The sequence below is a fragment of the Crocodylus porosus genome, unplaced genomic scaffold, assembly GCF_001723895.1.
Source record: "Crocodylus porosus isolate Cpor-Errol unplaced genomic scaffold, CroPor_comp1, whole genome shotgun sequence".
NCBI lineage: Eukaryota > Metazoa > Chordata > Crocodylia > Crocodylidae > Crocodylus > Crocodylus porosus.
In genome coordinates this window covers 73,839,048-73,852,521 of record NW_017728909.1, presented here as the reverse complement: position 1 = coordinate 73,852,521, position 13,474 = coordinate 73,839,048, and the positions used below count along the sequence as shown (strand labels likewise).

Below are 13,474 nucleotides of genomic sequence, written 5' to 3'. Positions count from 1 at the left end.
GAAGGATCTTGACAGATTGGAAACCTGGACTAGAACCAACAGAATGCAAGGTGCATCTCAGGAAAAATAATGAAGAATATAACTATAAAATGGGTGACACCTGCCTGGATGGTAGTAGAGTAGAGAAGGTTCTGGGAGTCTTGGTATGTCACAGATTTACTAAGTCTCCAGTGTGATCCAGCTGCACAAAACCAAAGCCCCCTCACCCACTATCTTATTCACTATTGAGAAGTCAACTCCCACTGCTGATTAGCCCATGATAGCAGTCTCAGTTACCCACCTAAGCTTTCAAACAACTTTGTGCTTCCTCCCATGCGGTCTCTCAGGGTGGGTAGTAACTGATCAGAACCATTTGAAAAGCTGCCTTCTCATTTTCCTTCAACCTGCTCTGTCATGCTGCCTACAATGTCCTGCCCCCCCAAATTAAAAATTAATAAGCAGCTAAGTTGCAGTTAGGCACAGGCCACTGCACCTCACACTGATCAGTATCATTTTTTGCACTCTCTCTCTTCTTCCACTGCCTCATTTTACACTTGGAAGCTCTTAAGAGACAGAAACTGTCTTTTTTGCTTTCTGCTTATGCAGCACCTAGCAGACAGGGGTCTTGGATCATGACAATAATTTTTTAGGCACTAAGGAAATACAAGCAAAAATCTGTAAGCAGTACTGAAGCCTACTGTAATGTTGTAACAGCCTAGATCTCCTAATGTGCTAATTTGTTAAAAAGAATTATTTAAGACTTTTCATATGCAATTTCCAAAATAACGAGTAGCCTGAAATCTGAATGAAATCAGTTGGAAATCTGGCTACTCAACATGTCTGAAAATAAAGACCTTTTTTTACTTTGCTTCTCTCTGCCAGTTATTAAAATCTCATTCTGTTTCATTGCACTTGGGTCTTTTCCTTTGATGATTACCAAATCCTACTCTCTGTTCCACAGACATGTACCTGTGGCTCTCTCTATCCATTTATTGGTCTGGCTTTCAGCTCTTTCAAAACTAATTCTCTCTATATATTTATATACTTAATTTATTTTCCAAGTGAAAAACAAGGAATGGCTAATGCTGTGAGATGGCAATTACCTTCATTTCCTAGCAGAGGACCATTCTATATACTCAGAACAGCCACAGCCAGTCCTTTCTTCTAATTGATAGCGCTCTTATTTTTAATGGTTGGCAAGAACACACCTTTTGGTGGGTAGAAATCTGGCTGATATTTATCCTGTAATTATATGAGGTTGTCATCCTTGTCATCATTTTTTGATGAATGCATCCCCATTACTGCGTGTCACACCAAAACAGCTAGATAAATCAAATATATTGGTACAGAAATATTATCAGTGATGTATTGTTGTAATACTTCATTAAAGCAACGGTTCATTCTTATAATATAACAAGATATAATAATGCAAGTCAACAAGCAGCATCTGCTTTTAAGGCAGAAGCTTTCTACAACAGTAAATTTGACATTTAGCTTCAAACTCACCTGACATCACTGAGTTTCATGCTGTGTACTTCTGAAATGTAGGAAAATAATTTATCATGATTTGCCATATGTGGCTATATACGAGTTGAAATTTGATGGAATATCTTCTATGTTGGGATCTTGCAAAGCTGGAAGTTTTAAACCAGAGCCTTAAAAACTAGATGTTCTAGGAAAATATGTTTGATGTGGAAATAATTTTCCACTTGCTTAGGAGTGAGAGGATTTTTTCATTAACATGGTCTCTAAAGAGGTCACAAGCCAGCAACTATTACATTTTTAATTTTGTGATATAGTACTTGATGGAGAGCACAGGTGACTTAAGATACTTGTATGCAAAACATGAATAGTGTGGGTAGTAGCAATACAAACTTTCTGCAGTGTCATCACTGCCTGAGACACTATAAGATGGCAAGCCAACATCTTTCACATTCTATCCTTACCACCAGCCAACAAGCATGCAATTAATGCCACCTGTCCAGGGGAAATGGCTTGAAGATATAAATCACTTTTTTGGGTGCAGACAGAAGTGACAATTTTTGCCCGACCTGACCATAGAAAGCAGTCTATAGCTGTGACCCAACACAAGTGCACAGCAGCAGACAGCTTTAGAAATGGTTGATTAGGTGAAAATCTGACCCCTCATAGCATGAGATAAAGAAGTTTCAAAATGTAGTGTCTTCTGTAACTTTTATCTGCGTGGCCTCCCCGGCTGTCACTCTTTTTCAGAATGGGAGGGGGGAAACGGAGTGGAGGGAGTTCAGTCTGGGTTTTTTTTCAGCCCCTCCTAGAGGGTGGGGCAGGTATACTGAAGCCATGAGGTAGGGGTCTCCAATCCACCCACCTCACCCTTCAGCACCAGCTGGGGAGCTTCGAGAACAAACTTCCTCCATTGTCTTTCCCACTCTCCCATTCTGAAAACAGTGGGCACTGGCAGAGATCTGTGGCCATTGTTTTGGGAACCTGGCTGCAGACTTGCAGCTGGCAGCTAAATTCTCCTCCCCCCAGAACCAACAGTGAACTTCTGTTTGGTCTGGGGTAACACTGCAACTCAGAATGCTTTGCAGAAAACATTCTGAGTTATAGCTGGGTGCTTCACTTCTGTCTGCACCCTTAAAGATGACTACTAGAGTAAATTGTGATGGCAACTTTCACCCTGATACTAATTAAGATTGCAACTTGAAATGTTTAAGACAGATTGAGCTACTTTGCACATCAACATTTTCACTGGTTTTGCTGGGTGGGAAACACCCAGTTATGACAATGACATTCCAAAAGAGGTTTACATTCACCTAGGGAATGACAAGCAACCGTATCTGAAACTATATTTCCCAATTTTTCTCCTTGGAATGTTTTGTGCTGTTTTCCCTAATGATTAACTCATAGGGATGCACCCTTTTAAAACCAGTGGAGGCTTTGTTTACATTCCCAAAAGAAACTTTATTCCAATCGATGTCTCTTTTACAAAGGTGTCCATAAAGAATCTTTAAAGTTGTGGTCATATAAATGACTCATGTTTACTAGACATCCATTTCTGTAAAGACAAAATGGAGAGTTCAAACTGAATCGTTGACAGTAGGAAAACTCTAAAGGAGTTTTGATAACAAAGTGGAGGCAAAAGAATGAAGTCCATAACGGTTCTAATCTAGATAACCACAGCATAATAACAACAACAACAACAACAACAAAATCACAGAAAATGTTCTTTCTGAAGCTCATACATGCTGCAGGAACCCTTGATCATCACAAACAAGCGAAGTCCAACTTCTGCAAGCAAAGTTCCTGGTTGTAATATGGCCAACTGAAGATTTTGAAAGAGCTTAGTTTAAACTTACACTAGAAAAAACTAAGTTTGAATTAACCTGCTTCTAAATCTTCAGCTGGCCATAGCAAAAGCCAAACTTTGCTAAGAAAACATGTACAACAACTGTTAGTCATTTTGACACACATTACATTCAAGTGTCTTTATCTTGTCCTATTTACTTTTTAAGTACAATGCGTAACTTTTGCATTGATAAATCATAAATGTAGACTCATTTAAAGCTGCAGAAAAAATTCACAAATATTGCATCATATTTGGTTCACTTTTTAAAGATTACCTTTACTATCTTAATGGCAAGAGACTAAAGTGAAAATTAGGTATAATTTTAAGTCAAGGTGTATTTTGTAAAAAACTACAGATGTAATTTTAGAGTATATCACATCCTAATCATATATCCAGTGAAAGGCTTGTCTCTTGCTCATTTTTCAATCCATTGAGAAATACAAAATTTTGTTAATAATTACATTAATCATATGAAGCAGACAGTCTGAATACAATGTCTAAAGATAGATGGCAATGACTTTCAGGCTCCAATAGCATAAACTTTGGTAAGTAATGAGGTGAGTCTCTATTCCTCAGTGCTTCTGTCAAAGGAGCCTTGAAACATCATCCTGTCTTTCTTTTTGGGGGGAGATGAGTTTGTCAAAGATACAGATTCATGACCATACTTCTTTCATCAGCTATGCTTCCTTTATTATGATGTTTCAATAACATCTATTCATCTATAGCAGTACTGTAATTGGTTGTATCTCGTTCTTTTGGCAACAGACCAAATCTACTGTCTATTTGGCGTGCTCTTTCAGTTTTAAAAACAGATTTATATTTCTTCTCCTTGACTAGATGAAGAAAGTTCAGTCAGATTTTATCAATTTTAAAGTCTTCCAGAAGCAGACACAATATGGATTCTTCCAAGCAAGGTTAAAATTGTCCCTTAGAATAAGCTGGTTTCAGTCTGGATCAATCTTTCCCAGGCATGAAAAGGGGATTTAGGAAGGTGGTGGTATGGAACAAATGTACAAAAAGTAGAAGGCACTTTCAGACTGTTGTAGGATGGCAAATGTTTTGAGAGAGAAAGGGAACAAGGGTCAGTGGCTCACAGGGAGCTGAAGCAGTGCTCGAACGAGAGAAGAGAGGGACTAGGGTACAAGACAGACCAAATATACCTCGTTTCATTTTCTTTAATGAATAATTGTTACAGAGTTATAGTAGCCATGTGGTTTTGCATATTAATATTTATCAAATATGCAAATAAGGCCATAATTATTTTTCCATGATAAACAAGAGGAAAAGGCCTCTGATCTACAATGTTTCAATACTTTGAAGTCTGTTGTTTTTGCTGCATCATAGATGCAGCCCCAGACAGTGCTTATTTAACTTACAAATCTGCACTGCTGCGAAACAGTTAAAACTAGATATGAACTGTGTTATGTATGCAAAAGTCTACTTATATTGGAGTTAAACTTAAATTCTATTTGCATCTTTTCTCCCCTTGTAGTCCAGGGCTGTCCAGCATCTAAGTGGCTGCAGGCTGAATGCCCCGCGCGCTGTACCAGCAGGGGTGGCACACTCATGGGCCACACCAGGGTAAACCACAGACCTCAATCAGCCCTCCAAGCCTGCATGCTGCACTGACGCTGCACCACTCGCTCCCTCTCTACCTCTACTCCCCAGTTGCTTCACTGCATGTCCATGGATCACCCTCAGCTTCCCAGACTATACCATGCTACACTGCCCTGGGATTAGGGGGGAAGCCAGTGAAACTCAGGAGGGAGGGAGGAACAGCCCAGAGACTCCTTCAATTTGCTTTGTTATGCTGCCTACAAAAAATTTAATAAGCAACTAAGCTGCAGTTAGGTACAAACCACTGTGCCTCACACCAATAAGTATATATTTTTTTGTACTCTGTCCCTCCACTGCCTCTTATTTTACACTTGGAAGCTTTTAGAGGCAGAGACCATCTTTTTTGATTTCTCCTTGTGCAGCACCTAGCAGACAGGGGTCTTGGATCAAAACAAGAACTTTTTAGGCACTAAGGAAATGCAAAAATTTGTAAACTGTACTGAGGCCAACCATAATGTTGTAATAGCCTAGATGGAGCCGGGATCTCCTAATGTACTAATTTGTTTAAAATAATTATTTAAGACTTTTTATAAGCAATTTCCAAAATAATGAGTACCCTAAAATCTAATAAAATCAGTAGGGAATCTGGCTACTCAACATCTCTGAAAATAAAGGTCCCTGTTTCTTTTTTCTTTTCTGCCAATTATTAAAACCTCATGCTGTTTCATTGCACTTGGGTCTTTTCCTTTGATGCTTACTAAATCCTATTTTTTTTCATAGAAATGTACCTGTGGCTCTCTCTACGTATTTATTGGTCTGGCTTTCAGCTCTTTCAAAATGGACTTTATCTCTAAATTTATATACTTAAACAATTTATTTCCAAGTGAACGACAAGGAATGACTAATGCTGTGAGATAGCAATTACCTTCATTTTCTAGCAGAGGACCAATCTAATATACGCACAATAGTCACTTTCTAATTGGTATCATTCTCTGTTGCCAAGAACACACATTCCAATATGCAGAAATCTGTCTGACATTTATGTTGTAATGATATGGGGCTGTCATCATTTTTGATGAATGTATCACTATTACTGTACATCTCTCTAAAACAGGTAGATAAATTAAATACAGTAGTACAGAAACACATCAATGATGTATTAGTGTAATACTTCATTAAAACAACAGCTCATTCTTGTACTATCACAAGATATAATGCAAGTCAACAAGCAGCAGCTGCTTTTAAGGCATCTGCTTTTAAAGCAATTTGGATAACAAAAGACAGAGGCAAAAGAATGAAATCCAGAAGAAGGGTTCCAGATAGCCACAGCATAATGATCAAAAAATCACCAAGATGTCAAAGAAAATACCTCTTCTGAAGCTCATACATGCTGCAGGAGCCCTGCATGCCACAAACAAGCAAAATCCAATTTCTGCAAGAAAAGTCCCTGGCTTCTGATATGAAGATTTTGAAGCAGCGTAATTCATACTTAGACTAGAAAAACCTAAGTTTGAATTAAACTGCTTCTAAATCTTCAGCTGGCTATATCAAAAGACAAACTTTGCTATGAAAACATGTACAACAATTGTTAGTCATTTTACCATACATTACATTCAAGGGTCTTTATCTTGTCCTATTTACTTATTTTTAATACAATGTAGAACTTTTACATTGATCAAACATAAATGCAGACTCAGAGCTGCAGAGAAAATTCAGAAATACTGCATCACATTTGGTTCACTTTTAAAGATTACCTTTACTATCTTAATGGCAGGAGACTTTTAAAAAGTGAAAAATTAGGTATAATTTCCAGTTAAGGTATATTTTGTAAAAAAAATGTAAGGGGGTATAATTTTAGAGTACATCATATCTTGACGATATGGCCATGGACCACCTTCAGCTTCCTGGGCTGCACCATACTGCACTGCCCTTGGGTGTAGGGAAAGCCAGTGAAACTCAGGAGGGAGAACCCAGAGACTCCAGCTGCTGTTGCAACCAGAGTGATGGGGGAGTAGTGGCCTGGCAGGAGCAGGGGAGGGGAGCATAACTTAAACCCTTAAAGCCCATGAGCTACAAGTTGGAGCCCTGTTGGAGTCTAAAGTCCTTTTTTATAATCCTATTTGTCTTCAGACCAGTAATGCTCAACCTTCTCAGACCAACAGGTGCCTTGAGAAAATGCAACATTTTCCTTTTCACTTGTTTTTTGACGATAGAAAAAAACCCAAAACAACAAAAATTAAAAAAAAAACAAACACTAGAGCAATTCTTTTGTTGCAAAGAACTCAGAAAAGCCATTACAGGGCAGAATTTTTTAATATTAGGAATTCCTATTTGAAATATTTGGGTTTTTATTCTGAAATATGTTCACACATGTAACTGTGAACACTGCATGGCACCCCACAACACCCTTGAAAAGATCTCAAGGCAACCTAGGGTACTACAGCTCCCTGGTTGAGAATCACTGCTTTAATCATTTTTATATTTTTTCTAGACCTTACTACCAAATGTAGAAGTGTGCTTTCTTCATTTAAATTTGATTCATGTCCTTGCCACAACTGTACAGCAGCAAGGAAATGAAGGGCCTCTTCGCAGCTGTCTGCCCTGAGGTACATGCGCAGATGCTGCTGACAGTGCAGTTACTTGCAGTCTCATAGCCGGCCTGAGCTCTGGGCAGGCCCCAGCTACCTGCCATGGAGCCTGGGCTGCTCACAACAGGGCTTGAGTCTCACAGATGCAATCACAACAAGCTTTTTGAAATTAATATTTGAAAGAAGGAGTAAACACAGATGTGAAGACAAACTAGTTCTGGAAACTCTTAATAAGCACTTATATTCATGAGAAAAACAATCTATCTTTAGAGAAATGCAGCTATTGTATTATTTCAGTTATTTGTTACCAAATCAATGACTTCTTTAAACTTCAACATAAACATACAAGACCACATTTTGTACACAAGACTGGCACATTTATTGCTTTTTCTCTTCCATCTTGTCGCCTATTTTACATCTTTGTTGATAGTCAGAAATGGCTCTTCTTGACTAGATTATCCTTTTAGATGTTTATTCACATGTAAACTTTATGTACTAGTCTCCGACTGTCATTTTAGTGGGCATGTTACGTCTAAAAATGTTATGTTGTAGAGACTCAAAATTGACTCCTACATTAAAAGAACTAATTAAAACATTCGGTTCTGTAGTATTTGGATGTCACACCATATTTAGGTGTACAAAGTCTGCCTTTTCCAAACACAACTCTGATACCAAGAATTATATGCAATATAAACAGAAGTATCACCCTTTTTATCTGACCTCAAAATTCTGAAGAGCAAAAGGTACTTTACAATAAAGCACTTTTCATATAATTTAACACACAGAGACTTTGATTGAAGAGAGTCTGTAAATGAACCCAGGTTTCTTCCAGCTGTGCTGACAATTTAGATATTTCTTCCAACAAGGCTGGCTCTGAAGAAGTTATTTTAAGATGCAACTGAAACAACAGTATGAAGCCATTAATGTAAATTCATACTATCACATTTTAAAATACCAGTTTTGCTATTCACCCTATTTTACCCTTTTAACAATGTTGCATATAAAGCAAGTGAAATTTATCAAAAGAAAAAAGCGTTTAATTTTTGTAAGGTTCTTCATACCAGCTTTCCTTTGTTGGACATCTTCTAAATCAACCGCCCCCGCCCCCCACCACACAAATAAAAGACAGACACTCTTGGCTCTTGTACAGTGCCAACATTATGCAAATCCACAAGTAAAAGCACACCCTTCATACATTTATTCCCAGCTCTCTTCACTCAATCAATGCCCAGCATCACATCAAGCAGGAGCAGACTGAATACATCATGTGAGGTCAATGTTGCTTAATTGAATGACACTAGTCCAGTAGAAATGGTGTCAGCAAACTCACCCCCGGGTAAGGAAAAACTCTCTCGATTAATTAATAGAACACGTTAGTCGTGAAGCAAGGGAAAGAACTCTGAAATACTGGGTTGCATACTGTGCTGCTAGTAAAACACAAGTGGGCGCATCTACACGTGTGCTAATGCACATTAACCTATTTTAATGAGCATTAGGGCATCACAAAAAACCATGCACTTTCATTAATGAGCATTAAAATAGGCCAATGCATCTTCTTCTAGTATCTCACAAGGGAGGTACCAAATGTAATGCACATTAGCAAATGCGCATTTATGAATGTGTAGACATGTCCACTATAACTGTTTTTTCTACAGTACTGTAAAAAAGTCTCGACAAATGATCTACACATTTTACCCTTGGAAAGCAAATCCAAGAGCTTTCTCTCTCAGAGTACCCTTTATAATTAAGTATAACAATTTCCTAGTTTCCATATTTCCTAGATCAGCGGTTCTCAACTTTTTTAGATTTGAGATTCCTGTCAATAGACTTAAGATACCCCTCGGAACATGGAAGTATATGGGGGAAGTTATATCAGATTAAAAATAGCCACCCAATCTAACTTGGTTCACCCCAGTGTGGGCCTTATATTTAGACACAGTCTCAGTGATCAGAAATTGAATCTAAACCTGTAACAATACACAAGTTCCAGGCACACAGACCACTCTAAAAGTGGTTGAACCAAGTCTAAGATAGACTTGGAGTGATATACACTCCAACTTAATCAATCTAGGTTAGACTAATAAATGGACCTTCAGTACAGTTACTTGGGCAGCCCCAGGGCTGGGAAAGCCCAGCTACTGTTCCCAGCCCCAGGACTGAGCATTTTCTACCCATCCCCCTGGCACCAGGATATTTTCAGCCCCCTGGCCTCTCACTCCTGCCACCCACCACAGATCAGCCAGCTTAGTTTAGTATCACCGTTCAAGACACATTTTTGTAACTCTAGGTGTTGAAGAGTAGAGATATGTAGTTGGCCATGTTAATCTGAAATCAAGTAGAAGGCAGGGTAGATTTGCACCTTACAGACTAACTAAAGAAGCTAAGAACAGCACATCAATACACAAGTTGAAAACTGTGTTCAACTGTTTTCAGGGTCAAAGAACAGAAGCTTTTTTTGACTTCATCATCAATATTGTAAATGTAGCTAAGTAAAGAAAGCACTTAAAAAGTCACAATAGTTGCTGACAGACATGGAACAGTCCCAAACAAACAGTGCTTTACCAAAAGAGGAATTGTGTTAGTTTGACCTTGTCCCCCAGTGTCTGTATAACTCGTGTGCTTCAGCAGGGCTTTTTGGGGCTCTTTTACCTATTAATAGATAAAAGCCCCGCTGAAGCGCATGCACTGTACAAACACTGCGTGAACAGGGTCAAACTAATGTGATTCCTTGTCTGGGCACACACTGTGGTTGGGGTGGGAGCACTCCAAGCTGAAAGCAAAGCACTGTTTTTTTACCCACATCTGTAAACACCCAATAACATTACATCAGCAGATTAGAAAAATGAATAGAAATGATCACAAGCAATGAACAGTTACTCTTATTTTAAAAAAAGAAAATCACTGTTAGTATTTTCTTCACGACTATCCCTACTTGCCTGCAAATTTTTAATACTGTTGCCAGTTAAGGGCTATTGGGTTAATCAATGAATCTAATAAACTTTTTTTGGTGAAGTATATACTTTCATCTTTTGTGGGCGAGGATGACCAAATCCAGTGGGGGAAGGGAAAGGAAGAAGAGGGAAAAGAAGTGGGAAAGAAAAAGGGAAGGAGAAAACAGAAAGGGAGAAAGAAAGAAAAGCAGAAAAAAGGGAAGGGGACGAGAACAAAGTGGGGTGGAGGCTAGGTCACGCGAGTACGCAGGTGACTCATAAGTCTGATCTTTGCCTGGAACAACCTGATGCAGCAGGAACAGGAGAACCATGAGGACTGGATATGGGAGGTTTTTGGTGAAGCAGAATCTCTTTTTGACATTCTTCATAAACGATTTCTTTAGAACAGACACTATACTTCATTGTACAGAATCCATTTTACAAGACAATGCATTGTTTTAGCTAAAAAACAAAACAAAACATACAGGAATAATTTAAATCAAAACATAAAAAACTACCTTTAAAAATAGGGCTAGGTATGCCTGGGCCAGTTCAAAATCACATTTTGTGTTCAGCATCATCCCAATCAATCTCAAAAAGCTTTGCATCACCTCTACAGATCCACCACCTTCTGGAGCTAAGCCTCTTAGTTCTGTCTCAATATTAGATGGCCCCATGACCTTCAGCAGATTAAGTGGGGATGTATCTGTGTTAAAGCATTGAGAGAGACAGTTGTAATGTTCACAATAAAAAAGCCTTAGAAACTGAAATAAAACTGTTTGAATTCAAAGTCCTTTGAACAGCTCCTTAGCAGCATTCTACATCAGTCTGTATTTTAGATCCTCTTCCCCCCAGCCCTCTACTACTTTTCACAGTTCCTTTAAACAAGATAACTAAGCAGTAACTGGATTGGAGCAAGCTGACCTTGTGAGAAAATAGCCCTTTTCTAACCTCTTCCCCCAAGCCCCTGCACCAATCTTCTTGAAACTTGGCAGGCTTCATCGTCTCTGTAGAGTCTGCCATCCCTGAAAATTTCATCTAAATCGGACAGAAAACAACAAACCTACAGATATTTTATCGTTTCTCCATTATACCCTATGGCCGGATCTCCGAGGCGGCTCTGAAGCTCTTTGGGAGCTCCGAACCGCTTCGGGAAGCCTAACGAGACCAGCGCTTTAACCCAGATGTGCTGCTTCGGACCCTGAAGTGTCCAAAGCTTCTCTGGATCCAAAGCTCTGTCCAAAGCCTCGCCTAGCTCTACTGCCTATGATATTCTCCTGTTGAAATAAACACATTAATTGGAAACTAAGTCTGCAAAATATTCTAGGATGCAGAAATGTGGTAGACACTCTAAAATTATTACACTGATGATTTTGTTTTTCATTTTTCAGTTTTTCATTACAACGTAAGTATTTTTAATTTTGTTTAACTGCCCTCCCCTTTATTCAAACTTTTTGAGAACGTTTTCCTCAAACTTAAAAAAAACCCTTAGGAGCATCGGCACTGAAAAAAATCACAAAGTAAACAATGAACATGTTAAAAACAGGAAACCCTCTCAGTGACTTTAAATACCACTCTGTGCTGCTCAAGCATTTCATTTATATGCAGTGCTGAATTTGGCTTATGTTACTACTTTGTGTGTGACAGAATAAGCTATTTACCCCAGAAAGCTTGAAGATTCTGTCTAGTGGCAGAAGACATGTTGGCAGAGCTGGCTCATAAAAAAAATCTCTAGTGACAACCTACTCACATTCTTCTTTTGCTTCATTTAATTAGCAATCGCTAAATGGTTCTGGAGAGGCACAATTTAACCAACACTAAAATGCATCCACTAAGGTCTAAAGGCATCTACCTTGCTGCTGGTTTCAATAAATCTGATGCCTAAATACCTTTGTGAATCTGGGCATAAAGTTCTTACACTACCTGATGATTTAGAAGTCCCCTGTGGTTCAGTTTTAGAATCCTTGTCTATTACACAGGAGACCTGGGTTTGATTTCCAGACACCTATACAACTATAGCCATGGAGGCCCCAAACATCTGGACTCAGTCTGGTCTTTGGATTTTGTCTCAGAGGCCTACAGGGAGGATGAAAGGTCTGGGCAGCCTCCACTCCTTCGAAAAGTCCTGTCCAGGCATATGCATTGAAGGTCTGGGTAGCCCTCATGCATGCACTATGATCCAGGAGGATGGGCGGTTGCCACCTGATGATTTATTTTATAACCAACTACTTCTATTTACACTTTCTATTTAAATCATCAGATAATTATAATGACTATAAGCTTTAAAGTTTTCTGTAAAATGGGGAATAGGACACACACAATGTAACTGATTTAAAAAAAATTATGAACTTAGAAAAGCATAAGTGCATACTTTATTAGCTATCTTTCAGACCAGTACAGAACATTTTTCAGATCAGATCATCATGCTTTTTAATGTACTGAATATCCGTTTTAAGAAGCCAACCTCTTTTTCCTCACATAGCAGTTCTATTTGATTAACTTAACTCTACCTGCCCACAGTCCTTACATAACTCTATGCTGCAGTGTGGAGTCCCCTGCAGGGTAATTTAATCTGTGTTGATCTCTGGGCTGCCATGACTAGCCTGCCTCCAGCACACAAGCTTGATTATTTACAGCAGCCAATCTAGGCATTTATATATTACATTGCTCTCCACAGTTTAAGCATACCATTTGTCTTTTGCTAATGAGTTAGCTGGCTCCTCCCTGCCCAACACCTAACCTATTAATTATCAGAATGCAAACATTTAATCACAATATTAATATTTTGCTGTATTTTAATGGTATTTCACTTGTTTGCTTACACTCATTAGTCCTCAGGGCTTCTTCAAGTTGAATGTAGAAATCAGACTTCTGTGCCAATATTCCAAGGTTGACTAACTTTGACTAGACCAAAAGAAGATAATAAATTCACATGGTATGTACAAAAATATACAAAAACACTCACAACCTAGTAAGATTGTTTTCTCCCCAGATACCACAAAACCTTTAAGGAAAAAACCCAAAGTAATACTATGCAATCGAATCACCAGAGCGCCCCAAGGGATGACAAGGTCAAATGGTCACAAACTCCT

At 38.7% G+C, this 13,474-nt stretch overlaps 1 protein-coding gene across 1 annotated transcript in view; it reads right to left on the bottom strand.

The window, feature by feature from the left end:
* Nucleotides 1-7,807: 7,807 nt before the first annotated feature.
* Nucleotides 7,808-13,474, bottom strand: part of WDR36 (WD repeat domain 36) — a 59,712-nt gene continuing 54,045 nt past the window's right edge. The window contains exons 20-22 of the mRNA XM_019531721.1: nt 13,205-13,286; nt 10,901-11,088; nt 7,808-8,350 (exon numbers count right to left, since the gene is read on the bottom strand). Coding sequence (XP_019387266.1) covers nt 8,201-8,350; nt 10,901-11,088; nt 13,205-13,286 — 420 coding nt within the window. The 3' untranslated portion in view covers nt 7,808-8,200. The remainder of the gene's footprint in view (nt 8,351-10,900; nt 11,089-13,204; nt 13,287-13,474) is intronic.